The sequence below is a fragment of the Epinephelus fuscoguttatus genome, linkage group LG22 (genome assembly GCF_011397635.1).
Source record: "Epinephelus fuscoguttatus linkage group LG22, E.fuscoguttatus.final_Chr_v1".
NCBI classification, from domain to species: domain Eukaryota; kingdom Metazoa; phylum Chordata; class Actinopteri; order Perciformes; family Serranidae; genus Epinephelus; species Epinephelus fuscoguttatus.
In genome coordinates, this window is record NC_064773.1 from 27,332,538 (window position 1) to 27,358,337 (window position 25,800).

The 25,800-nt window shown below is 41.4% G+C and overlaps 2 protein-coding genes across 3 annotated transcripts in view; one reads left to right on the forward strand and one right to left on the reverse strand.

Moving 5' to 3' along the window:
• The first annotated feature begins 422 nt into the window (after nt 1–422).
• Nucleotides 423–19,239, forward strand: tm7sf3 (transmembrane 7 superfamily member 3). Its single transcript, XM_049566261.1, has 12 exons — nt 423–861; nt 4,511–4,665; nt 9,019–9,169; nt 9,589–9,709; nt 12,761–12,932; nt 13,096–13,273; nt 13,758–13,844; nt 15,261–15,341; nt 15,475–15,627; nt 16,224–16,324; nt 17,263–17,425; nt 17,522–19,239. The coding sequence occupies exons 1-12, from the start codon at nt 780–782 to the stop codon at nt 17,773–17,775; spliced, it is 1,698 nt and encodes a 565-aa protein (XP_049422218.1). The 5' UTR covers nt 423–779; the 3' UTR covers nt 17,776–19,239.
• A 3,707-nt stretch (nt 19,240–22,946) lies between these two features.
• The window catches only part of gas2l3 (growth arrest-specific 2 like 3), a 31,179-nt gene continuing 28,325 nt past the window's right edge, over nt 22,947–25,800 (reverse strand). For both annotated transcript variants that reach the window (XM_049566266.1, XM_049566264.1), the window contains exon 9: nt 22,947–25,592. In XM_049566266.1, coding sequence (XP_049422223.1) covers nt 24,204–25,592 — 1,389 coding nt within the window. In that variant the 3' untranslated portion in view covers nt 22,947–24,203. The remainder of the gene's footprint in view (nt 25,593–25,800) is intronic.

Consider the following 25,800-nt stretch of genomic DNA (forward strand, 5'->3'; position numbering starts at 1 on the left):
TGCAACAAAGCAGAGGAGTAATGTTGAAAAGCTGTCCTCCAACATTATGGTTTGTATATCAATAACAGCAGAATATTTATTTAACTGTAACTAATCAAGAACAGCAACCTTTTTAACTACTTTTAAACAATTTTGGTGCACATAAAAAGGTGTGTAAAATGGGCTCCTGATGGCTCCACAAATAGCAATAGCAACTATAAACCCACTTGAACGTCTCATAAAGTTGCTGTACAGTGTACCACTGCTCCCCCCCACAAAACCGTCTAGTGGTGGCCCTTCCACCTACTGTATGGGCTTCTTTGCCCCATAGAGTCTAGGATCACCACTGCAAAGAGCTCCCTCTCTGCCACTATTGTTTCCAATATCCAGAAACATCATTTTGAAGCCTTTGTCAAGTTTTATCTGAGCTTGCCCTTGGTGATGTAATGTTATCATATAAGACAACCCACCAGTTATGACTAGACATAAAAAACTGATCTAAATCAAGTAAGAGGCTCCTAGAAATGTCTGTTATCCATCACATGTTTTTTGCTCATTAGCAATTCATCTCTGTCTGGAGAGGGAGGAGGAGCTATCGCGGGATCTAGGGCGAGATTATCGCGGAGGCGTTGTTCAGCCGTCAGAGCGGCAGGAGAGGATTGACCCGCTGAATCTCTCTGTCCAAACAAACATGTCGCTTTTTCGTTTGCAGGGACTCCTACTACCCAAACACAGGAGAATGCGAGGTTACCAATGATTTTTAGTGACCAGCATATAGAAGTGTGTTGAAGCCGAGGGAAATGCGTCGTTGGATTTGGTGCCCGCTCCTCCTGCTGCTGCTGCTGCTTCTCCTGGGTTGTGAAGTTCAAGCTCAAGAGGAAAGTGAGTTATCGTACCAGAGACAGCAGTTATCTTTACTTGCGTTTTCAGCGACGTTATTTATCTGTCTCAATCTTTAACTCAATAGGTATGGGGTTATATGTTAGCTAACCGTGCAGAACAGTTAAAAGGCCGCTTTGTGGCTGTTTAATACTGAATGTAAATCACAGGAGTGTCACCAGGCTTAACTTGTTACTGTTGGTGGTTTTAGCTAACGTTAGCTAGCTGTTAATATCATATTTTCTCACAAACAGACTCTGGGTCAGATATTTATTTAGTGCAGTTAATATATCTCAACCCCTCAAACCTCTTACAGTGGACTTAATTCAGTTATGTATGGGGTTTGAGAAAAGGCTTTCTGTTTTACATGCTTAAAGGATAATGTAAGGATTTGTGGTCATCACAGAGCAATGCTAACAAAAACTGTTTTCAATATCCTCTTAATATTCATATAGGGATGTTAGCTGAATATCACAGCTTTGGAATCACAGTCAGACAGTATCCTACTGACATGTATTACAGTATAACAACAGTGGCACCCCATGAAATGTTGGCAAAATTCAGCATGTGAAAACAGATGTGATTTATCTGCTTAAAATAAAAAGAAAAATTAAAGTTCATCTAACACTGTCAAACATTTGAGACCTTTGAATCCAAACAAATGGTGGGTGTTGTGAGAAAAAAGGGTAGTGAAAGCAAGCACAGTCACAGTATTTACTCTGACAGGTAAATAAACTCTATACTGGATAAGTACACAGCAGTAACAAGTTGAGATGAAATAAGATGACTTGACACTTTGCCATCTCTGTTGTAGTTTGACAACTTGTGGAAGTCACAGATTGCAGCTTCAGGGCTCAAGTAACAAGTGAATTGTGTCTGTATTAAATTATTTCGAATTTGATTAAGTATTCAGTGTTTCTGCTCCTACTTTTTCATTTTGTCAGGGTGGAAAAGCCTCTGAAATAGCATTTAGCCCCTTGTGGGACACCAAACTCTCCACTGGAACTAAAGAAATATTTTTAGCAGCTCCTAAAAGCACCAAATACAACCATTCAAGAAAGAAATGTAATATGACTAGCTTTGAATAAGGCATGAAGTTATGAGAAAAACCTGAACAGTTGAAAGACTGAGTAAAATGAGCAAAGTAGTCAGATCTGAGTGGACTCTTTAGGGTGTTCGCTGTGCACATTATACAGTAGAATATCTCATATTTAATATTTTTATTTACAGTAAAGCAACATACATTTTTATTATAAAGTACACGAGAGACATTTAGATGCTATTTTCCTTCCTGATACCAGTTCCGATACCTGAACATGAGTATCAGCTGATACCAGGTACCGATCTGATACCGTTGCATTTAAAAAAAATTAACAGCTGTACATCACTGACCCTGTCTGGATGTGAAATATTGCCTTTATTGTTGTATGGCATGACTCATGTTAAACTTTAAATCTAAAACATGATGGTGGTGACCAGTGCCACCCCTCAAAACTAAACCCTTGCAAACTGTACACATTGCCTCTTTAATGGTGGGGCTTTTTGGTGTAAAATGTTGCCACATTGCTGACATTTTGCTGACAGCTAACATTTAATCTATCGTTCTTTGCTGCTCTAAAACTCGCTGTGCAGGGTACTGTTTTAAAACAGTGAAGAAGAATTGATTTCTGGGAAAACTGCTGTTTTATTCAGATGTGAAACTGCTTCAAAATTAATGAAATCATGTGGTGTCAGATCTGTGCATAGACTCACATACTCAGTCTAGGAAAGGCAGTTTCAGAGGCATTTCTGATACCAGTATCAGTATCAGAACAACTGTAAAATAAAGTCAGGTATATATCCTGGAGTATGGTTTCTACATCACACAAGCCCTCTCTGTCTCAGTCTGTCCCTTTAGCTCACGTGTCAAAAAAAATCAAGGCAGCAAGTCACTCCTGAGCTGGAGTCTGACCTGCAAACAGTCAGTATGGATAAGGCAGCACGTGTGACCTGCAACAAATCTACACAGCTTTAGTTTTCATACTTGACATTCTTCCATTTTGTGTGAGAGACAAACAAGTGGCAACAAACATACAAATACCATAAGACCATGCATGCATGTGATCCAAGCCGTGTAGCGCTCAGTATTATATTGCTGAAAATGTTTTTGTTTAAGTCTTCAGACAAGTACTTAAATTAAGTACTAATGAAGTGTGAATCTGATAGAAGTCGATGGTTACAGGCAGTGGCAATGTAAAATTGGGTTCCAGCTATTTCGAAAAGGTTGTAGGTCATGTTATGCAAGTGCTGTGCACATTGCAAGTAGGGACGATCAACATTAGAAGCAGCTATCAGCAGACACTTCCTCAAATTTTGAGGCTCACTGAAATCAATCAGATAAAGTTCACTCTCACAGTCACACATTGAGTTGAAGACTAGCAGTGCAGGTAGGGCTGAGGACTACATGTTCCAGAGTTCTGTTTAAGTTGCTTCGGTGAACTGTAATGTTTGCTTTGGACAGATGATTTAGAACGACATTGTCAGTTAAATACCTACTGCAGAACTGCTTGCCATAGATTTTTTTTTTTTTAAATGTATTGGTCAAACGGCACGTGCTTCTCAGATCTAACCTCGTTGCTGTTGCAGTGTGATCATCTGAAGGGGTCATGGTATCACACAGCACATCAAGATTCAGTGCTTTTCTGCACATTCCACTCAGGCAGATAGTTAATGGTCACTTAAGAGTTAATGCATCCATAGTTGATCAATTATTACTGTTTTATTTGCAGAGGAAAAAAAGCAGTGGCATAAACCCATGATTAGAGGATAATGTGCACAGGTTTTCAGTTAAAAGTTGACAAATAACTTTCATTTGATCATTTAAATTGAATCTTACAGTTGTTTTGTAATTTGTATTTAGTGATTTTGACTTTTAGCTAACAAGAAATAATCAGCTGACATGTTTCCTGTTACTCTAGTAGCCTTTAAAGATAAATCAGGTAAAATAATTGTAGCCCACAGCAAAATGGAGGTTGAGGAAGTTTATACTGCGATGTTAGATTTCTTTCAAGCACTCAAACAAATGGTGGCATGCTTCAGTGTTTCAGTATAGTAGCTCATCATTGCTCAACACAGAGTGTACTTCTTCATTCAGCCTTTTCTGGGAGAGCCCTCCTTGATGTGCTGCTGACCTGGTTTTAGGTCACCTACTTGGCTTGGCACCAATTGTAGAAGCTGCTGTCTCTGATGTCAGACTATTTACAGTTTACTCTATGTTGCCTGGTGTCCGCCACAGTCAGGCGTTGTTGTTCTCCACCTCAGCTTACATTGACTGAAACAAGAAAACAAACTTAATGTGTTTAATTTTATGTACATCCATAGGCTGAGTAGTAATGTGATTGTGCTCTTGTGAACTTGGAGGAAAAGACAGAACTAATTACTTGACTATCCCAATAATTTTCTAGCATTAAATACTTGTTATCTCACCTTGTAATATTTGTGGTCAAAGAATTACAACCTTTATACAGAGCACATTGTATCTTATCTTACCTGAGCCTGTCTGGCTCAGGGTATTTGGGGACACTGTGGCAGATCAGTTTATAAGCAGCACACTACAATCAATCTATTGCAATAAAATCATGTGATCAATCAGACTTTTCCTTCTCCATCACAGACCGGGTGATTTTCCTTCCGGGAACGTTCCAGAATGTGAGCCTCTCCCAGAATGAGACGGTGCAGGCAGTGGTGTCCAGGATCCCGGCGGAGGTTGCCTTCATTACTCTGCAGTTCCACACGCAGCACCGCAACGCCACTCTCTCCTACACCAGGGTGAGAAAGCACTGACGTACACTTTACAGCTTTGATTATTGCAGTCACATTCTAATATGGCTCCAAAATTCTAAAATATTGACAGCCGAAAAATGCCAAACTCCATAAACCAATGAACGACATGGTAGCTATGGCCATTATTTCTTACAGTCAATGTATAGGACATATTCTCTTCATCTTTAAGATGAATGGTTGCATGTTTCTCCCCAGATTTCTGAGTTGCTGTAGGTAAATATTTATTTATTTTTAGGTCGGGTTGCAAAATTAACCCTATCCAGTAGCCTCATACCGGTGGATTTGCTTAACTCACCAGCCAAATGCAATGGCTGGTAAAATTTGAATATTTGCTCGCCATTTGGCTGCCCGACATAAAAAGTTAATTTTGTACTCTGCTTAATGGACTGTAGCAATGAACCTGAAAGTTGGCAGAAAAAAATGGTTAAAATGTGATGAGAATCATGGTATCAGTCAGCTGATGTGCAGCTCATTGTTTCCAGTCTTGTTACCTGTGGCTTTGCATTTGCCACCACTGGTCTTGCTGATGTGTTGTTCATGGTACAGATAACTGAGCATGACACTAAAAGTGGCTTCTGAAGATATATGGAGTAGAAGCAGTAGAAGCCGTTCGCAGGATGAAAGCTCAGTGCTGTAAAATAAGCAAATCAAGTGCCTAATCATTTTGCAGAGTTTCTCCGCATCCTCAATCAAGTCGTCCTCTTTGTGGTTACAGTAAAAATGTCAACTAAAGTGTAAAATTAAAGGTTCGCTTCGCACTGTATAAGCAAGCTGTTACTTCTCCCCGCGATTAATGAATGAGGCTTTGTGAGCGAGAGGTCGTCTGACCCACTGGGAGAAGTAGCAGTCAGCTGACGTACAGTCCACTGGTCATGAGCAGCAGACAGGGCGGCCCTAGGGGGGAAACCTTCTGGCGTCGGTCCCAGAAGTCTCAGGGGATGGCTCGGTTTGGGTCCATGCTGCACAGACGAGCGGAGAGACTAACGTAGTTTGGCTTTATTTTTTTTAGAAAGGAAATTCACAGGAAACAGGAAGGAAAAACAGGAAGTGTGTTTTCAAACAGAAAGTTTAATGAAGAGTGAACATGCACACACACAGCACACTTTCCTTTATATTGTTATCTTCCTCACTCATTTCCTTTTCTCTTTATTCTAATCACTCACTCACTGCAAGTCATAAACCACAAGATCCTTTTTTTATGTTTGTCATTATCTGTTATTGCTGCGCATGCTGATCGTCCATTTCTCCTTCTCTACCACATAAACTTCAGCATATGGAAGCTGGCAATGCTTTTATGAAGTGAACACACAGTATGCTTGGCTGAATCACTGTTGTGTGTGAATACTGTTGGTGATTAATGAGAAGTCACATTAAGCTGCAAAATCCTTTACACACTTGTGATTATAGTGGTTTGAAGTTGCTCTAACACTGTGGCGTATTAGATAAATCCAGTAAAAACCACATCGAATGGAGTTTCTCTGCCCACTCCAGCACTGTCTGACAACAACAGGACGAGTGTCATACAATGGAGTCATTGTATGAGCAGTTGGACTAAGAGTTATACAATGTGGGCACAGCGCTTCGATGCAACCAGCTCTCCTCACACAACAGTAATTCAACATTTGCTCACTGAAAAATATTTGGCTAAATATACGGTTTACTCCCCGAAACATTGCCCTTTGCTGTCTGTCAGAGTGTCACAGATCTGACCTTACCAACCGCAGCTGTTATTTCTCCATGGTACAATTAGCCACAATGTCCTGTTTAACCCTTCATCTGCCAAACTCGTCCTTACTGTGAGAGGTCACGATGAAAAAAAGTGTCATTCTAGATACCATGTGAAGCAAAACAAAAAAAGAAAAAAGTTTAAACCCCTGACAACTAGGTAGCATTTTTTTTAAATCTATCAATAGCCATTTGGCTCTTCACTCCAACATAATAACATGTCACTAGTGTAAATGAAGAGCACGAGCCTATAAAACAGTGAGAGTCATAAAGGGTGCACTGCTAGCTCCTAAAATTAGATTTAAAAAAATGGCAATATATGGTCTTGCTTACAGTATCACAGTACATTGAATTGTAGTCCCTGAATCATTTCACATATCGCCAGATTCGATGGGCCACTTCACAGTCTACGTCTGTGTGACACAAGTGTCGTCCACCCATGTCTGCGAAGGACCCCTGCACGGACGTTTGTATGCAGCCCACTTTTTGTGACCATGTGGACTGTAAGCATAGAAAGCACGGCAACTGCGTATGCTCTGATCTCGTGCTCCAGTCCAGTCCAAACAGTCCAATCCAAAACACTGCTGTCGAGCCACCTGCACTCACCACTGTGAAGTTAATTTTAAGTTAGATATTCCACAGACTGTCACTCCGGACCCAGCAGCATCTTCTTAGTTTTACTTTCACTGGACGCTGGCAGTAGAAGGACAGTAAGCTCACCTCCAAGCCGCCCCGTTTACTGCCTGGATCTGAAGCCGGCCGTCAGTTGTACAGTGAATAGAATCCCGTGCATGTTCACATCCGTGTGACCTCTGCAGACATTCAGTCCCTAAAGTATGTACAAGCCTTAAGTGTTCACGTTAGTAAAATATTTCCATGGTAAAGAAAATACAGATGTGTTGATACCCTGACAGATGTGCAACACTTATAACAAAACCAAACTCTGCCTCTATAATGTGAACAAAAATAGGACATATAGCACCAAAGGTAAAACCCTCTTGGTCTTCATTAGGGTTTGTAAAACTAGTGGTGATACATGTTCGTGGTTTTTTTTTTTTTTTGCATTTAGATCTCTGTGAAGTACCATTGTCATATTTTCCATTTTGTGACACACATCCTATTGTTGCTGGCCAACTATTTCATGTGAACTGTGAGTTTACCAGATCAGGATGTGGTGGACTGTCACGCACTTCAATGATTGACTCATTCTGCTGTCAACACAGAAACAAATTTGGTTGAATTGCTAAATATTGTCGACTCGCAGCCAGAAGGTTCCTGGTTTGTGCTTGGGGTGAGGGGTTCAAACCCTGGGGTAGGGAAGCCCCTCTGTATGTCAGCTCTCCCTGTGTCAGTATGGGTTTTCTCCAGGTACTCCAGCTTCCTCCCACAGTCCAAAGACAAGCAGGTTAGGTTGATTGGTGACTCTAAATTGGCCGTAGGCATGAATGGTTATCTCTATGTGTCAGCCCTGTGATAGTATAGTGACCTGTCCAGGGTGTACTCCACCTCTCACCAAATGTCAGAAAAGGATACGTTTTTGGACAATAATGGAGCTCTATGGCACAGAGGAATAAGATATTAAGACATGAAGATATTAAGATATACTTGTTAGTTGATACATTCATTGTTGGTGTTGGCTTTTCATTGGATTTGTTGACGAAAAATATTCAACATCACTGGACTGATCTGTGAGCAATCTGTGAACCTCTGGCCTAATTTGAACTCCTCACTTGAAAATAATTAATCCAGTTTCATTGAGTTTATTAGCAGCTAATGCAGTTTGTTCCAAAGAAGGTTTCCAAGTATTATAGAGAGCGAGTCTTGAGTTAAGGACACTTTCCAAACACAGTCACAAGCATTTTGTTGACTTTTGGTCACCACAGTCTCATGATCCTTATCATAAGCTCAGCCATGGAAATGTTACTGTCTTAATGTGTTAATAACACAATAATTCATGGAACAAAGGACTAAGTGTGTTGTGATGTTTTCAGAAGAGAAAATATTTTGTGTAATCACTGGTTGGCAGGGGATGTTTATGGGGAGATAGCAGGTCAACAGTGGATGCCACATCAAAGTGGTATCATTTGAAAGCTGAGAACCTGAGGATTCATTTGAGATCAGCTCAGGACAGTGTGTCAATTTTGTTAAGTCATAAATCTGTAATAAGCATTGTGTTTGGGTTTGAGAAATATTCAACTACAAGAAATGAAAATAACACCTTTGTACTGCATTTGAAAAACAGCATGGTTTTTGGTGGGCATGTCTGTAAAGGGGAAACTCATGGGTACTCAAAGAACCCATTTTCATTCAGATATCTTTAGGTGTGAGGTCAAGAGACCTCTATGAAAATGGCCATGACAGTTTTTCCTCACCAAAATTTAGCCTAACTTTGGGGTGTTTTTTAGCCCCCTTCATGACATCTTTAAATTCAAAACTGATCCCACTACAGCCTCTGAAGGACAGTAGTGTCACCTGAGGACACTGATGGCGTAAAAGAGGTTTAAGTGATTCTGATTGTACTGTTTTTATGTTTGTTTTACGTTTTTTATGATTGTTTATATTTATTTTCTTGTGTATGTTCCACTGACAAAATGTTGTTTGTGTTTGGTTTAGATGCCAGGCCTGGGTCTCTCTCTGACAGCAGTGGACTCGGGCATCCTGTCGGCTCTCCAGCCGGGCCAAGCGTCCCTCTCCTTGTTCCTCTCTTCTCCTGATGGTGACAATGTGTCGGGCACCGGGGTCATCCTGCCGTACTCCAGCACTGGTACTTCTTCTTTAATTCTCTTCTGTGTGTTTACGTAAGGCCATTAAAAGACATGTCCGTTTTCTTCTCTTCTGATTTGCCTCGGCCTGAATGTTGCATGAGAAGTCAGAAACAGGGAAGTTGCAGCTTCTGTTAATAAAAACTGTTTCTGCACAGTAACTTTCGCCACAGGCTAAAAAAAACACTCATCTGAACGTGATTTCGTCTTGAGGAAGCTCATGCTGACGATGAGTGTGCACAGGCGTTGATTGTTTGTGGTTTCTCATATGCCTTTCAAGGGTGTGAAAACACCCTCACAGCCAGTCGCCAGTCATCCTGACATGGCAGGGTGCCATTAAACCCACAGGGGAGTGTTTTTTGTCTTCTCTTGGCTGAACATGTCGATACAGCTCCTAATAAATAAATCTGTCCTCTTTTAGATCCGGTCCCTGGAGCTTGTAACATGGAGTCCAACCTGGACATTGACCCAAACGTCTATATCCACTACAACCTCTACGAGACCACGATCAGTTTTGGACCAGCAAACTTAGGATATGAGAGGTAACACATTAGACTGATTAGTATTGCCTGCTCAACTTCCTGTTCAGCCTGTTTAACTGTAGGCAGCAGCAACTCAGTGCTCACATCGCATCTGCCAGAACCAGTAATCAAACTGCCTCGCTGTTTATTTGTTTGGAGATGCCCTTGTGCTCTTCCTGTCACACATATATACACACACAACTTCCTCCTCCTCCGCTGTGGCTGGTAGTACTCGCTTCATTTTCTCAAGAATGTCTGTTATGTCTCACAAAGCCGTCTTGGGGCAGAGAAACCGAGGACTCGTTCACTTGTTAAATCATTTCCTGTTGTGTCATTACCTGCCAGTCTGTGGCAGCACAAACTCCCCTGTTTAGAAAACTCTAGTCAGGTTTTATCTGAGTGGTTAATACTTTTGAGGAAGAAAAGCTTTCTGCTCGCAGTTCTCAGTTCTTTATCACAGTTACTGTTGTGGTTTGGGAAGAAATAGCTTCAGGGATCTTGTGCCAGAATACGACGATTTATACCAAATACCAAACTGCATGCATAAAATGTGGCATTTCCAACATTGGTTTGGACAAATACTGGTGACTTTGTTGATTGTCTTTGGTTGCCAGTCAGTTAATTTAAGTTAAAACTGGACTTGTTTGACGTGTCTGACTGGTGTCATGTGTTATTACATCAGATAAGGATTCCACATGATGACCACATCTGTCACGCTTTCTGATTTCCAAACCTGAGCTGTGTTACACTTGCACAGTCCATACAAAATGTAACAGTCATATGTATTTACACTGAAAAAGTGACAAAATTAAGCATGCTCAGAGAAGACACCTTCAAGAAGTTGTAGATTTGTAATGAAAATGTGCTTTCCTTCAATGCACCTGATGGTATTTAGTTGAATGGCTGCATTTATATTATTATCGCTCTATTATTATATCATATAAACTTGGGATTGAGCTGCCCACCCTGTGATTATTGGGTGGCTCCTGTGTGCAGAGACATGTTCAACTTTTTGAGGACACAAATATAAATGGATTAAAATAGATATCTTAAAAAAAATTACAGTAATAATTGACCTTGTTTGCAGCTCAGTCTATAATTCCAAATTCCAAACTCCTGATCAAGTCTGCAGCCGCGCCCACTGTTAAGGCTGTTTACAGTGTTGTGTTAAACTTCCGCCCTTTGAACAAGCTAAGGTTGTACTGAATGTCTTTTTTTTTTTACTATTTGAGGCTTCAGTTGAGGTTTGTGAATGACGCTTCAATTGTCTGTCATTAATCAAGATCCTTCTTTCTTTATGAATAACTGTAATAAATGTGGCTGCCAGGTTGCTGCTAGACTCCCCCATTAGTACAGGTGTGTATCTCCCTTTGTGTGTGGCAAGCACTACAGTGAAAATGTTGTTTTTGAAAGGCTAAACACCAAAAAATTGCAGCAGAGTATTTTCTTAGAATGATAGACTGTATAAAATAATAGTTGTAGCTACCATGACGTCACCCATTGGTTTGTGGAGTGCTGTTTTTGAAGCCTCGAGTTTGGCATTTCATCTGTCGCAGTCTTGGTTCTCTGGAGCCAGAAGTGACTATGGCTGCATCCAAATGTCCACCCTCTGGACTTGACTGAGCCATACAGACTTCAGTTGTACGTTTTGTGATGAGTTCATCGTCATCACGTTAAGTCTGCGAGGGCAGAGACCACAAGCCACTGATAGACAGCCTTCGAGACTGTTTTTTACTCGTTGCCATGGAAATGTTCGAGTGACGATGACAATCACTGTAATTGGTGTCATATTCTGTCTGCTCATCTGTCCCTGCAGATAACAAGATATAAGTCTCATGTGCAGGGTTGTTTTGTGAGTGAACAAAACAAATTTCTGTGTAACTTATAGACTGCAGACCTTCAGATGTTTGTTAATAACAACTGGGCTATGACTAAATAAATTGGGTAGACCCATTAGTTACATCAGAAGATCTTGTGTTGCCACTTTTTGAAGCCTCTAACCTTAAGCCTTAATAAACTGTAAACGGGTGAGTTATTAAAAGAATTATGAATGTTGAAATTAGCTATGGAATCAAAACCAAATGTTTGTACTAGGCTGTAAACACGTTTATTAAAAAAAAAAGAAATAAATACTATTTTGGTCCAACTCTTAACAGACGCATGCATGAAGCAGGTGTGTACCTCCGCTCTGTCAGTGCTAAGTCTCTGGTTGTCAGCATTCACACATTCAGTCCACAATGGCAGCTCACATAGGGCACCGATAAACCACAGAGTTACAAAGAATGACACAGATGTTATCCAATTATGTCAAGTTTCGGTTTGAGTGTCTTCACACTTGCTCTCTCACTCTCAGCACTTTCAGTCTCTCACTCTTCTTATGCGTGTTCTGTCTCACCTCTCTGACTCTATTCAGTGTGTGGGTTAAATGACATTTAACCTGGAATATCTTTAGATAAAGTTTTCATGCACAGTAGAGACACTTGGTTACCAAAGCCAGGACTGTTGTTATCTCACTAAAGTGCAACACACACCACCGCCGTACGCCGCGCGTCAAAACGCCCGCCTCCATTATATTCTATGAACCAACCAACCAACCTGCGCCGCTCTGCGCCGCTCTGCTTCAGCCCAGTGCTCTATTTCCAGCGTGGCCGGCGCTCATGGCGACGCTGCGAGAAAAGCCTTATATGTACGTCTCATAGGATCAACTCTGGTTGTTTAAAATTTTTAATAAGACGACTTTGATAGGAAACTCACCCGTGAAATTCAAGTTGTTGTTGCCTCAAAGTTTTTCCTCTTCTTCTTCTGTTACTAGCAGTTGGCAACTAGTGTAGGTACAGCCACCTAGCAGGCTGGGTGGGAAATACATGTTGGCGGTGCCGCTGCGCGCTGCTGCCAGTGTGTGTTGGGGGGGGCGGCCCTTGACGGCGGCGGTGTGTGTTGCACTTGAGTATCTCCAAGGCACTAAGACTTTCATTTACTGTAAATCACACTAGAGAAGAGTCTCAGACAAATTATTATTCTAACAGCAGATAGGTAGTTTGATTTGTCCTGACTGTCCTTGCTCTCCATCAGGGGAGAAGCTCCACCAGCCTGCGACAAATCAACAGACACCAACACGCGTTGGCGGCTGCGGTACGACATCTATCAGTACTTCCTGCCTGAGAATGACCTATCGGAGCGCAGCCTGTTCAGTGGCATTCAGGCTGTGGCCGACATTCGGGGCATGATGGAGAATGGCAAACGGGTGGGGCACCAAGAACCCAGTCATTTACTTTTTTTTTTAAGTGCTTATGTTCCATGTTTAGGTGCTACATGAGAAAAACACGTTTAAGGTGGTAATGACAAATAACAGAAATACAACAGCTTGTGTGCTGCTTGCTAACTCTTCATCTCCCGTCTCCCTGCAGGTCATGACGCTGTCATCTTCGGAGAAGACCATAGCAATGTTCAACTCAATCCCCGGTCAGGGCGTCATCTACTCAGTCATCGTCAGAGACCCGGTGTTGAACACCTCTGCCTCCTACGTCCCTGTCCACACCTATGCCTGCAGCTTTGCTTCCACTTTGGACGGCTGTCAAACCCTTGGTGAGCTCCTGTGTGGGCGAGATACTGAACGTGTTATTCTCCAGACCTGTTACGGGTTCATTGCATTAGTTGGGTTTATTCATTTCTTTGCTTTCATCATGCACTAAACAAAAATGCTCTCAGTTTTTGTATTCTTTGTTCACCATGAAGGCACATGAGATAAATGAAGTTTTCTTTATGAATTTAACTTAACATGGGATGAGTTATTTATATACAAATGATTATTTCGAGGGTGAAGAATTCATTTAACAAATTGATTGATAAATCATATTGTATTATTCAAATCTTCAAGTTAAGAACAGCAAGAAATCTCCCAAAAAAGGCGAGTTGAGTTAGGTAGGTTGTCGACAGTGTGGGCTCCAGATAAATACAGAACTAGCAGGAAACGTATTGCAGAGGCAGGGAATGCTATGAGAGAAGGTTTGACCTTTAGCTACTCTGCTTTGAACACATTAAATGATTCATATTGTTATTTATTTTTCAGGAAAAGTATCTACAAAGGTTTTCTTCACCATTGCTGGCTTGGCAGGCCTGTTCGTCTGCTTCTTTGGGCATCGGTTCTTCAAATGTGGTGAGTAGTTTGACATCCCTTTATGTGACAAAGATCTCATTATTATGCTTAACCAGAGTGAATTAAAATTGTGGTGATGTTAGCTTTACTTTATTTGTGATATAGTTATTTTTTTATCCAACAATACAGACACAGTAGTGGAATCTATAAATGTGATTTACTCAGAAGTCATTTGAAGTCCAAGAATCGAGCACCTTATGCTTAAAAATATAATATGTAACATTTGCCCATTAAAATGTCTAAAACTGATCAGACTAATGTTACGTATTTTGTTGAGCTGTGTACCAACATTATCTCAAACATTTCCAACAATTTTCAAACCCAGAGAAATCTGTTATTTCAATTAAAGACACAGTCGGTGTCATTTGGTCGCTGTCGCCTGTCAGTGGCATTGTATACCTTTTCCTTCTGTGTCAGGGTTGTGGTTATCTGCCAGAAGCTGTCATAAACGGACTTTTCATCCAGTTTTAAGCCAGATTTACACAATACACTTTTTAGATCTTGGTTATTTTTAACTATATGTTGTAACTGGTTGAAGGATTTTGGCAATCAGATGTCTGGATCTTCAGTTATCACAGAAACAAGCTAAGAAAACGGTAGCAGCAGCTTGGCTCCAGACCCTGCTGTGCTAAACAGTGTTGGAGAAACACTGATTTTTACTTTGCTTTACTTAAGATTATTTTTTCAGGCTTTTTGCTTTTAGTGGACAGGACAGCTAAGCGTGAAGGGGGAGAGAGGTAGGGGAAATGACATGCAGCATAGGGCCGCAAGCCTGAATCAAACCCAGGCTGCTGCAGCGAGGACCGAGCCTCTGTACGTGGGGCGCCTGCTCAGCAACCCTCTGTTGTGATTGAAACTAAAAGTTATGTCTCTCCTGAACTTTTCCAGACACAGTTCACTGTAGGGTCAGCAGGATAGATTAGTGAGGTCAGAGGTCATGTTTGTGAGTCTGGAACTTCCTCACAGGAACAGAAAAATGACTCAGGAAGCAAAGGTCTGGTGTAGTGCTGAAACAGCATGACAAAGAGGTGTGGATACTTTCACTTAATCCCATGTAGTTTTTGTTTGCAAGTAAAACTCACTTCATCGGGTGTGGCATCTCTCATGTGGCCTTCCTGGCATGTGATGCAGAAATGTATTTGTTCCAAAGTGAACCCATGACTGTGATCTGCCACCGCGATCAGTAGCTCCTGATAGATGCGAACGAGCCAGACGATATGATGCAGGGTGTTTATTCTGGAGCATGTTATTTCATCCTCCTCCAGCAGCTGAATTTTCACGAGGATGTTTGTGAAGAGTGATCAGACTGTGACATGTCTGTCCTGGTTCTCTGAATAAAAGCCTGTGGTGTGTCACTGTGTTTTATTTACTCTCTCTGTTCCTCTGTGTTCTCCCTTTCTGTCTCTTGTCATGCAGAGATGTTTTGCATGGGATTTAGCTTTGCAGCGTTTTTCTTCTTCGTGCTGATGAAAAGGACGACAGACTTGGACTATGACAGTGAGTTTTTTTCCACTTGTATCATTTGCAAGGCTTTCTGTTTGTTCAAAATGAAAAAAAAAAGCTCCAGGCTACATTTCATCCTGGAGTAAGAATCCTTTGGACTGATGTGTGTGTCTGTCTCTCTCTGCAGTCTGTCTGGCAGTGTCAGCAGTGATCGGCGTGGTGGGCGGGGTCCTCCTGGTGATGAGCTGGTGGCGTTTCGGCTCAGTCATGGCCTGCATTGTCGTGGTTGGACTGATGCTTGGCTTCCTTGTCGCCTCCACCGTCCTCTTCACTCCTCTCGGTAGGTAACAGATGCTGTCTGGTCACCTAACATGACCCTAGTCATCCTTGTTTTGTGTTTTTTTTTGTGGGTATGATGTCAGTGGCTCTTAAAGAGGCAAAATAAAAACCCAAAATAAAAAATAAAAATTTTTACACAATACATTCGTTTTCAGTCTAGATTGTTTCTAGATGACCCGGTTACTCAAGGTAATCCACAGACCTTGTTGTGAGCAGTTTCATGTAGGATCTATTTTCTTTCTGCCAAACTACACCTGCCAACTGTATCACCGCGCAGAAGAAGCGTACATGTCCTGCTAGCTCACCTAACACCAGTGAGCTAGCTAATGTTACAGCTTAGTCAAAGCAGACACCATTAATGTTTACATCTTGTGCTGTCAGAAGCTCGAGCCTCTCTTCCATGAGTAGATGCACACTTCCTTCTGCACAGTGATACGGCAGCTCACACCAAAATAATCAAGATTGCTAAATAGTGCTACAGGTTAAAGGATAGAATATGTATTTTTGACTTTGAGGTGACCTGTCGCTTTAAACACTGTTCTATATAATATATACTGAGTGTGTTCCTTATATATATATCTGTGTGTCTTTGTTCAGGTGACCTCGATGTGTTCAGGCATTCAGATGTGGTTTTCTGGGTGACGTTCTGCTGCATCATGCTCATGGTTCCACTCATCTTCCTGCGTTGGCCCAGAGAGGTAACAGATTTACCATGTCAACCCACTCACTCCAGTGTGTGTAGGATTCAAGATCTTCATCTAGTGGTAGAATGAAGAATGACACTGTGATTGAATGATTTGGAATATGGTGTAATCACATAAAGATTCTACATATGGTGACTTTAAAGATGGAGTCAGTGGTTATGGAGATTATGTGAACTCAACAACCAAACCAATATGCCCCTTCTGTCTAATCAGAAGCTCTGGTAAAATCTCCAATGTTATTTACATTTTATTACTGTCAAGGTGGCCGACATAGTGTCGTGTGGCTTTGTCCGAGTCACATGTTTGTTTCACATTTACAGAGACAGGGTCGTGTATGAACACCAGATTTAGTGTTAGCACACACACGGAAGACAGACAACTAACGTGACACTTGAAAAAAAATGTATTCGATTAGGATTGCTGATCGTACCTTTACCAAAGTGGGAACAAAAAGGGGCACAAGTAATTGTGAAAAAATTTCAACAGTACCTTGAACCCATAGGCAGATGAAACTTGAAAGACTCTTTTTCACTGAAGAAATAACATGATGTAACATAATCACAATCACAAGGTGGTCAGATATACACCACATCCACTTTTCCCTTCAAGGTATATGATGCAGGAATTGTTGGTTACGTTTGTAAATGCAACATTCAAACTTGGCCCCTCCTCCCACCACTGCTTATACGTACTACTGTAAATACTGTAGGAATGTTACATTTGTTGTAATGGGAAAGTTATTGTCAGCGCAGTCTTATGTTGAAGCATTTGCCTGCAAATGACCATTATTAGAGTTTTTTGTTGTGCTTAAGCAAAGATGCTTTCCAGCAAACTAAACACCTCATTTGATATAAAAAAGAAAGAATACAAAACAATGTATTTCTTATTTAACTTGACTAAGTCTGATGTTTTTTATGTTTCTTTGACATCAGGGAAACATCGTCACGTGTGGCGTCGTTGGGGCTTATGCTGTAGTTCTGGCTGTCAATGCCTACATTTACACCAGCCTGTCCTTCATCACGCTGAACATCCTCAAACGCTTCCTCAACAACAACTACAGTGCAGTGTTCACTGACGTGCCCTTCCAAACCATTGGTGAGTTCACAACTGACGCTATCACTAACGCTATCAAATGTTTGGGTTTAATCTTAACACATCTTGTCTTTTTGTCTCTTCCTCCCCTTTCATCAGACTACGCCATGATCACGGTGTGGGTGGTGCTCGGCGTCTGCGGCATCGTCCTGCAGCTGTACCGCGAGCGCTCCCGCCCGTTCTTCCCACCGAGCCCGTACCTCATGTGGCTGCAGGAACGCGAGCGCCGCGAGACCAACGTCCTCGACCCAAGCCACCATTTCCCCTCGCTGCCCAGCCGCCTCCTGGCCCGAGCAAAGCAGCTCACCAAGAAGACAGAGGTGGCTGGAGAACACACACCTCTGCTCCTTTAGTCGCCCTCACCATCTCTGTCTATAAAGGCAGATTAAACATACAGTCGGGGTCTGAACCAGAGACTAGGAGATCCCTGTGATGCATTTTTGATCTGGAGGAATGCTGTCCGTTAAAACTGGTGCTGGGACATGACCCCAGGTCAGCTGATTGAAAGACATTCTCAGTTGAAATGCAGCACAGATGACATCAAGAGGGATTATATCACTGACACTCTAAAGGTGGACCAGAATTTTTAAAAGCATTTGTACAAGACTGACTTTTTTTCCCCTGAACGCCACTTTTATGTTACACTTAAAGGAGCAGTATGTAGGATTCAGTGACATCTAGTGGTGAGATCACAGATTGCAACCAGCTGAATACCCCTCTGAATATTCCCCCCTCGCTACAGTGGCCTTCATGTGACGTAAAAACAAAAGGCCCTCTGTAGAGCCAGTGTTTGGTTTATCCGCTCTGGGCTACTGTAGAAACGTGGAGGTGCAACACGACTAACTCCGTGGAAGAAGACTGTAGATATGATGTGCTCATTCTTAGCTAACGAAAACAAGATTCTTATTTTCAGGTGATTGTACACTAATGAAAACATAGTTGTGAATATTATATTCCCCTTTCTGCCAATAGATCCTCCTTAATCCTACACACTGGACCTTTAAATGACATCCTAACAATCACTGAAGCTGTTCAAGATGAACTTAAGAATTAGCTTTGAATGTCTAAAATGTAGCTGTCGATGCTTTATGGTGTCTGTTGCTTCCTGCACTAAAGTCACAAACTACTAACAGTTAACAACGCAAGGCATTTTATCTGTGGACACTTTGAATTTTGTTGTAGTTGTAAAGTGCACCCTCAGGCCACACTTGAATTATGAATACTGTGTACCTTAGATATGATATAAAACTTAAAACACACTGGATCTTCTCAAAATCAACAGATAATTAAACTAAATCCTACATGTGCCATTTAGCCCTGAATGTCACAATCATGTTGGGGTCACACAGGCCAGTGCACTGAGGATAAAGGGCACAAACAAGCAACAAAACAAAAACTGACAAAGTACACAGTATTGCAGAGTTTTTAACCCTTTGCACAGAATAAGGAACGCACAGTATTTTCTCTGCCTTTAGTGTGTCAGGACAGATGTTTTCACCTCTTGCTCACTCGTGTCTCTGACTGGACCACACTTCTCAGTCCGGTCAGTCTCTTTTTGTAATTTGCACACTGGATTTTTTAATATATTTAATTGTTTCTGGCTGTAACGGTGCTGATTGATTATCTGTTAATAATCTGTGAAGCTTTTTTAAACTGCTGCCTGTGTGCCATGTCTCTCTCTCAGGGTTTCATGAACAGCTTTGAGACCACAATGCACTGAGACTACTGCTGAAACCTGCGACTTTAAGCCTGTAAATGTCTGCCAGTATTTTATTTAGCCACTTTCTAGTGACTTTTTAATAAAAGCCAAAACAATATGTTGTCATGTTTGTGATAAATAATGTGACTAGTCATTTGTATTTGAACATGTTTTGATATTTAATAAATGCCTATAGGCGAAGGCATTCTGATATCTCTTCTGGTTATGATGTGGATGTTGGTTATGGAAGCCTTTTTCTACCAGTGTGATGACAAAACAAATAATCCTGTATCTCAAAATAACGACTTAGTGCCTCAAAATAATAACTTGGTATCACAAAATAAGGACTTGGTGTCTTATAATAATTACTTTTGTCTTTCTAAATATTGACTTGGTAACACAAAATAATGACTTGGTATCAATATAATGTCTTGGTATCACAATATAATGTTTTGGTATCACAATATAATGACTCGGTATCACAAAATAATGACTTGGTATCTCAAAATAATGACTTGATATCACAAAATAATGACTTGGTATCTCAAAAATAATGACTTAGTATCACAAAACAATGACTTGGTATCACAATATAATGACTTGGTATCACAAAATAATGACTTGGTATTATAATATAATGACTTGGTATCACAAAATAATGACGTGGTGTCTCAAAATAATGACTTGGTGTCACAAAATAATGACTTGGTATCACAATATGACTTGGTATCACAAAATAATGACTTGGTATCTCAAAAATAATGACTTGGTATCACAAAACAATGACTTGGTATCACAATATAATGACTTGGTATCACAAAATAATGACTTGGTATTATAATAATGACTTGGTATCACAAAATAATGACTTGGTATTATAATATAATGACTTGGTATCACAATATAATGACTTGGTATCACAAAATAATGACTTGGTATTATAATATAATGACTTGGTATCACAAAATAATGACTTGGTATTATAATGACTTGGTATCACAAAATAATGACTTGGTATTATAATATAATGACTTAGTATCACAATATAATGACTTGGTATCACAAAATAATAACTTGGTGTCTCAAAATAATGACTTGGAATCTCAAAATAATGACTTGGTGTCTCAAAATAATGACTTGGTATCACAAAATAATGACTTGGTATCTCAAAATAATGACTTGGTATCACACTCAGTGTCAAACTGACCTGGTATTACAGAATAATGACTAGGTGTCACAAAATAATGACTTGGTGTTTAACAGTGACTTGGTATAACAAAATAATGACTTGATATCACAAAATAATGAGAAACAATACAAAGTCATTCTGAGAAAGTTTATCATTATTATTAGACACAACGTTTTTATTTTTGGGAAGCCTTTCATTTAGACACTAACTCATTATATTATATCTTTTATTATGCTGCGATACTAAATCATTGTAGAAGAGATGAATAATTCATTATTTTGAAGAAGTGTCTCATTGTTTTGAGACATTAAGTCATTATCTTGAGGCAGTGTCTTATTAAAATGACTTACAGGATCTTTGTTTCGTCACGTTGACATAGGTAAGCATCCATAAATTGTGTATATAATAGGTCGTTTCAACAGCAGACAATTTGACTTGTCATGGCAGAAAGAGCACAGTTACAGTAGCTAAATGGAATTCAGCCATCATTAATTTCGTTTTTTATACCTGTGCTTTTCCAACTGTGACAGGTTGAAGGTGAAGCAAAGTTTTGTTTTCCTCGCATCTCTTTGTACTTTAACACAAGTCACAGCATTTAACAGACTCAACCCCACTGCAGGGTTTCTTTAGCGCCACTAGGGTGCAGCAGAGCATAACAGATGATGTTTGGAGGACTTGTGTTACTAAAGGATCTGCTCTGCACACCATCTCAGATGATTTCACTTATTCTGTCTGATTAGACCTCTGCTCAGGTTGATGATGGTCAGAGCTACGCTGGCAGTAATGTGACGTCACTGAATCAATAACATATGTTTCACAAAAGTTTAATCCAGAAAGTCCTCTGATGAGTTGTTCTGACTTCTTGTCTATGTTATCCCTGTCACTCCAAAATAATTTGCTACCTGAATGGATGCCAAGAGTGCTGATGATGTTTCAGGGAAATACTGAATCATCTCTATTTCATTTTTCAGTGAAAGCATGAAGAAAGAAAAGTATGTTTTTTATCAGGCCCATCAAGCTGCCACAGGAGGATCAGACTCCTCTAGTCATGAATCCATAGATCACTGGTTTCCAACTGGTGGGTCGCGGTCCAAAAATGGGCCGTGGGTCCATTCTGAATGGACCGCAGCTGACTCATGAACATGTTAGGTTTGTAATAAACAAACTTTATAGTGTCTATAAAATGGTAGTCATATTTATTTTATAGTAAAATATAACAGGAACTGTTGCAAATTATACAGCATAAGACATATTTTATATTTCTGATACAACACCAGTTTGTACAGTGTAATGTAGCACGATGCATGTATTTGTATATTTATACACACTTACACACTCAGCACAGTGAAGATATAAAATTCAATCTCAGGGATGTTTTATTTCCTGTTATGTATTGTTTATACATTTATTAACTTATTTCTTTTAATGGCACAAGGATAATATACAATATCAAAATTCCGGTAAACAGCGGTGCAAGTGATAGAAACACATATAAAGAACATCAAATGGGAGTCATTTACTTTTCTCCATGGTGACCAAATGTAACGACAGCTCCTCTTACCGCTTCAGAGAGGAAGTTTGTCCTAAAACTTACCTGTGTTTACACCCAACACCTTGATGTAGGGAGCTTCATGAGCTGTGAAGGTGACTACAAATGCAGTGACACTACTTGACTGAGTGGGAGTGGGTAGGGTCCGGTTTTGGAACGGCCCACCATGTTACCTTAAATTTGTGAAGAAAATTTTTTTTTCGCATGCCATCACAGTGAACAAAAAATCCAGAAACGCAGAAAATTCTTTATGAATTGAAGAATTGCGCTGAAGGTTTTAGCAAAAATGAATGTGTTTGGGAAGTACTGAACATTCGACTGGATAAACAAGACTTGGATTATACTGCATGAGTTATGTGAGAGTTTGTAAACAGATGTTTTGATATAGTTTTGCCTCTCTGAAACATGGCCCCCATTATACTCCAATTCATTAAGAATTTTCTCAGTTTTTGGATTCTTCGTTCACCAATGACACATGCTACAAAAAAGTTTTCATCAAGAATTCAGCATAACACGGGGTGAGCAACTGATATACAAAAGATCATTTGGGAAGTGAAGTGTTCCTTTAATTGCTCTAACAACCGCTTCATTTCTATTTAATTTTTCATTACTTAGATGTATTTGGTTTTTGGGTCTGCAGCCTAAAACAAAAAGATATGAATCTTTTTTATCATCATTGACAATTTTCTAACATAATCCCTACCAACTACACTCTCTAAATCTCCAGATATATGTAAATTGTTCCACTGATGTACTTTTCTTATTCTTCATGGCACAACTTACTCCTACTCTGTGCTTTTTTATTGCATAGGTTTGCAATAAAGTTGCAGTTTTCCTCTGTGTGTGCAAGTAAACACTAGTTAGCCATTAGCATGTCACCTGTAGTTAGCATCATTACACATTCCTCTACATATTGCTAAGTACCTGTGTTGCTTTCTTTGTTTTTCCCCAAAGTCTGAATTCTTAGAGGAATTATTTAGGTATTCAGGCTAAGAGTTTTAAGGCTTTAGAAACAAATCCTCCAAAAACATTTGAAGCAACAACGTGCAACAGCATACCGTGTTAGACAAACTCAACATAGCCGAGATAACCTTTGAAACACTTGTCCATTTATTGATCAAAATGACAAAAAGTAGCTGGAACAAGAGACACAATCGACAGAATCGACATTCAAATTCTGACAAACACGGCGGTTTCTGTAAAGTGCCAAACAAGAAACAAAAGCCTCACTGATAATATATATACTGTATATACTCACACATACACAAACACCACATAGAAAACTAGATTTTTAATACACACAAACATTAGAAACCATATAAAAACACGTCTATACAGAGTCGATTCTGCTCTGAAAGGGTTTTTAGAGTCTGTTAAAAAGAAAAGAGGCGTTTGATCAGTAGTTCATCTGCGACTCTGGATTCCTTTCTCTGAGGAACCAAAGTCATGAGTGCTCGTACACACTGTGCAATTTTCATCAGTAAAAACCATTAACCCCCCCCACCACCCACCGATCATCTAATACATTCTAATGCCGCTCAGAAATGAGACTTCTGATGAAGGCACACGACAGGAAGGCTTGTACCCGATGACGCCTTGTCTGGTGCCATCGAGACAAACCTCCCACCTAGATATCATTTATACAAAAATCAGACAAGTATTACGTCTGGCTGTCCACCAGTGGAAAGTATGTTCTCACCAGGGAGAGAAATTCACCAGAAACCATGATTTGTGTTCCAGTTTCATCACTGAACTCCAGAAATTCCACAACTTTGGTAACCTGTTGGAGCAAACAGGACTCAGGAGCAGCTTTGCTACAATTAAAAACTGATCTGTGTCCTGCAGGTGTTCACCTAAGTGCGTTTTACTAAACCATGGCTGTATCCTGTCATGTTATGTTGAGCTATAAGAGCTTTGAGGTTAGTGTTTGAACTATAAAACTCCATCCTTTGTTCTGTAAAAGTCATTAGTAACAGCTGTACATGTATCCAAAATAAAAATGTAAACATTGTGCAAGTTGAAGTGTTAACCAGGTTAGCTGGCCTCTCAAAAAACAAAACAAAAACAAAACAAAAAAAATCGACCATTAAATCACCACAAAGACGACACGTACAGAAACATCTTTGACCCTTTTGGATTAAAAAAAAAAATAAAAGACTATTAAATAACATACAAAAACCAACAAAAATTAATTTGAAGACAAAAATAATGGTCAAATATGAGAAGCGTTTTAATGAGGGTTAGTGATTAAAAAAAGAGTCTGCGTTCCAACAAGTGCTGCTTTGTGGTAAGAAGCTGTGTGACCAGCCTGCTGGCTTTGGCGACGTCTCCAGAGACTGTCCCGTTACGTCTTCTGCCTCCTCCGACTGTTCATTTCAAAATAAGGCTCCTCACTTTTGCCTTTGCATTGTGGGAGCTTCTTGGCGACGCCCGGCTCGGTCTTGACGGCTTTGACGTTGGGGCTGGTTTTCTGAGGGGCCAGGACTGGTCCTGGAGTAGCTTCAGGTTTTAGAGTTGACTTCCCGTTGATGGGGTTGGTGGTGGCGGCTGCTGCTTGCTTTCGCCCCACCCTCTGAGTTGTGGCTGGTGTTTTCTGATTGGCTTTATTGGCGGGAGAAGGGCCTGTGTTGCCCCCTGGGACCCGCCCGGGGACAGCAGCATTGCCACGTGAAGGGGCAGCAGCCGGCGCCTTGCTCGGGGCCGGCCCCTTGGCTTTGGCTGTGACCTCTTTGCTCTTCGGCAGAGAGCTAGTAGGTTTTGGCAGCACCGGGGAGGCTGTCCGTGAGCTGGGTGTGGGAGTCCGGGTTTGGGGAGTTGGCGTCGCTGCAGCTCTTGCGGCCGTCCGCACCCGCCTGGCTGCCTCTAGACGGAGGCGCGAGGCTGGGGAGCCGGGGCGGCGCTGTGCAAGGCGAGAGCGCTGGCCGGCGCCCGTTGGGGGCCGGGCATCTTTAGGGGTGGGTGCCCGTACTGGTGCAGTGACGGGGCGAGGCACAGAGGCAGTGACGGGGGTGGTGCAGGGGCTGGAGGGTTTGGGGCATTTGGAAGACGGCTCAGGGCAAACCGGGCTCCTTGGCTGAGAGAGGGGGCCGCGTTGTGGTGGTCTGAGCTTCTTTTTGGAGGAGGTGCTTGGCTCAGCAGGGGCAGGTGATGGAGCTGAGGATGGAGTCGAAGATGGAGTCAACGCTCTGCGATGGAGCTGCGCACCCTGACACCCCGGGCTGGGAGACTGTTTGGAGGAGCTTCCCACAGGTGTAGAAGGCAGAGAGGAGGAACCTTTGGTGGTGATGGGCAGGGGCAGCTGGGTGGGCTTCCTGGGGGAAGAAGGTGCCTGCAGGTTCTTCTTGGGTGCTGTGGCAGCACCCTTTCTGGGCAAAGTGGGCGTGCAGGCCGGGGAGGCGGCGTAGGACCGACACGTCTGACCTGCAGCATTTGCAGACGTTGGCTTAGAAGCCGAGCCTGAGGAAGAAGACGAAGATGAGGTGGAGGAGGAAGAGGAGGATGAGGAGGAGATGAGGTTGTTGACAGCAGCGAGGGGGTCCATGTCAGGAGGAGGGGGTGGGGCTGCGTTGCCGTGGTGACCTCCCAGGCCGGGGGGGCCTTTCTGGAAGGCCAGGATCTTCTGCTCCAGAGTGGTGAACTGCAGCACTCGCAGAGGGTCGTATTTCATTAGGAAGCCGCGCAGTGTGTCCCAGCCGCCGCCGACACGCACCATCACATGTTTACCATGGAGCATCTGGAGGGAAATAAATTTGGATATAAAATGTCATCACTTTATCATATATATCCTGTTAGACATTTGTGTGCAATTTTGTCATAATTAGCATATTAATTCTTGAGTTATGCCCAAAACATGTCTCGTGAGGTCACAGTGACCAGCAAAATGTAGTCGCTTCATTGTTGAGTCCAAGCGGACGTTTGTGCTAACTTTAAAGAAATTCCCT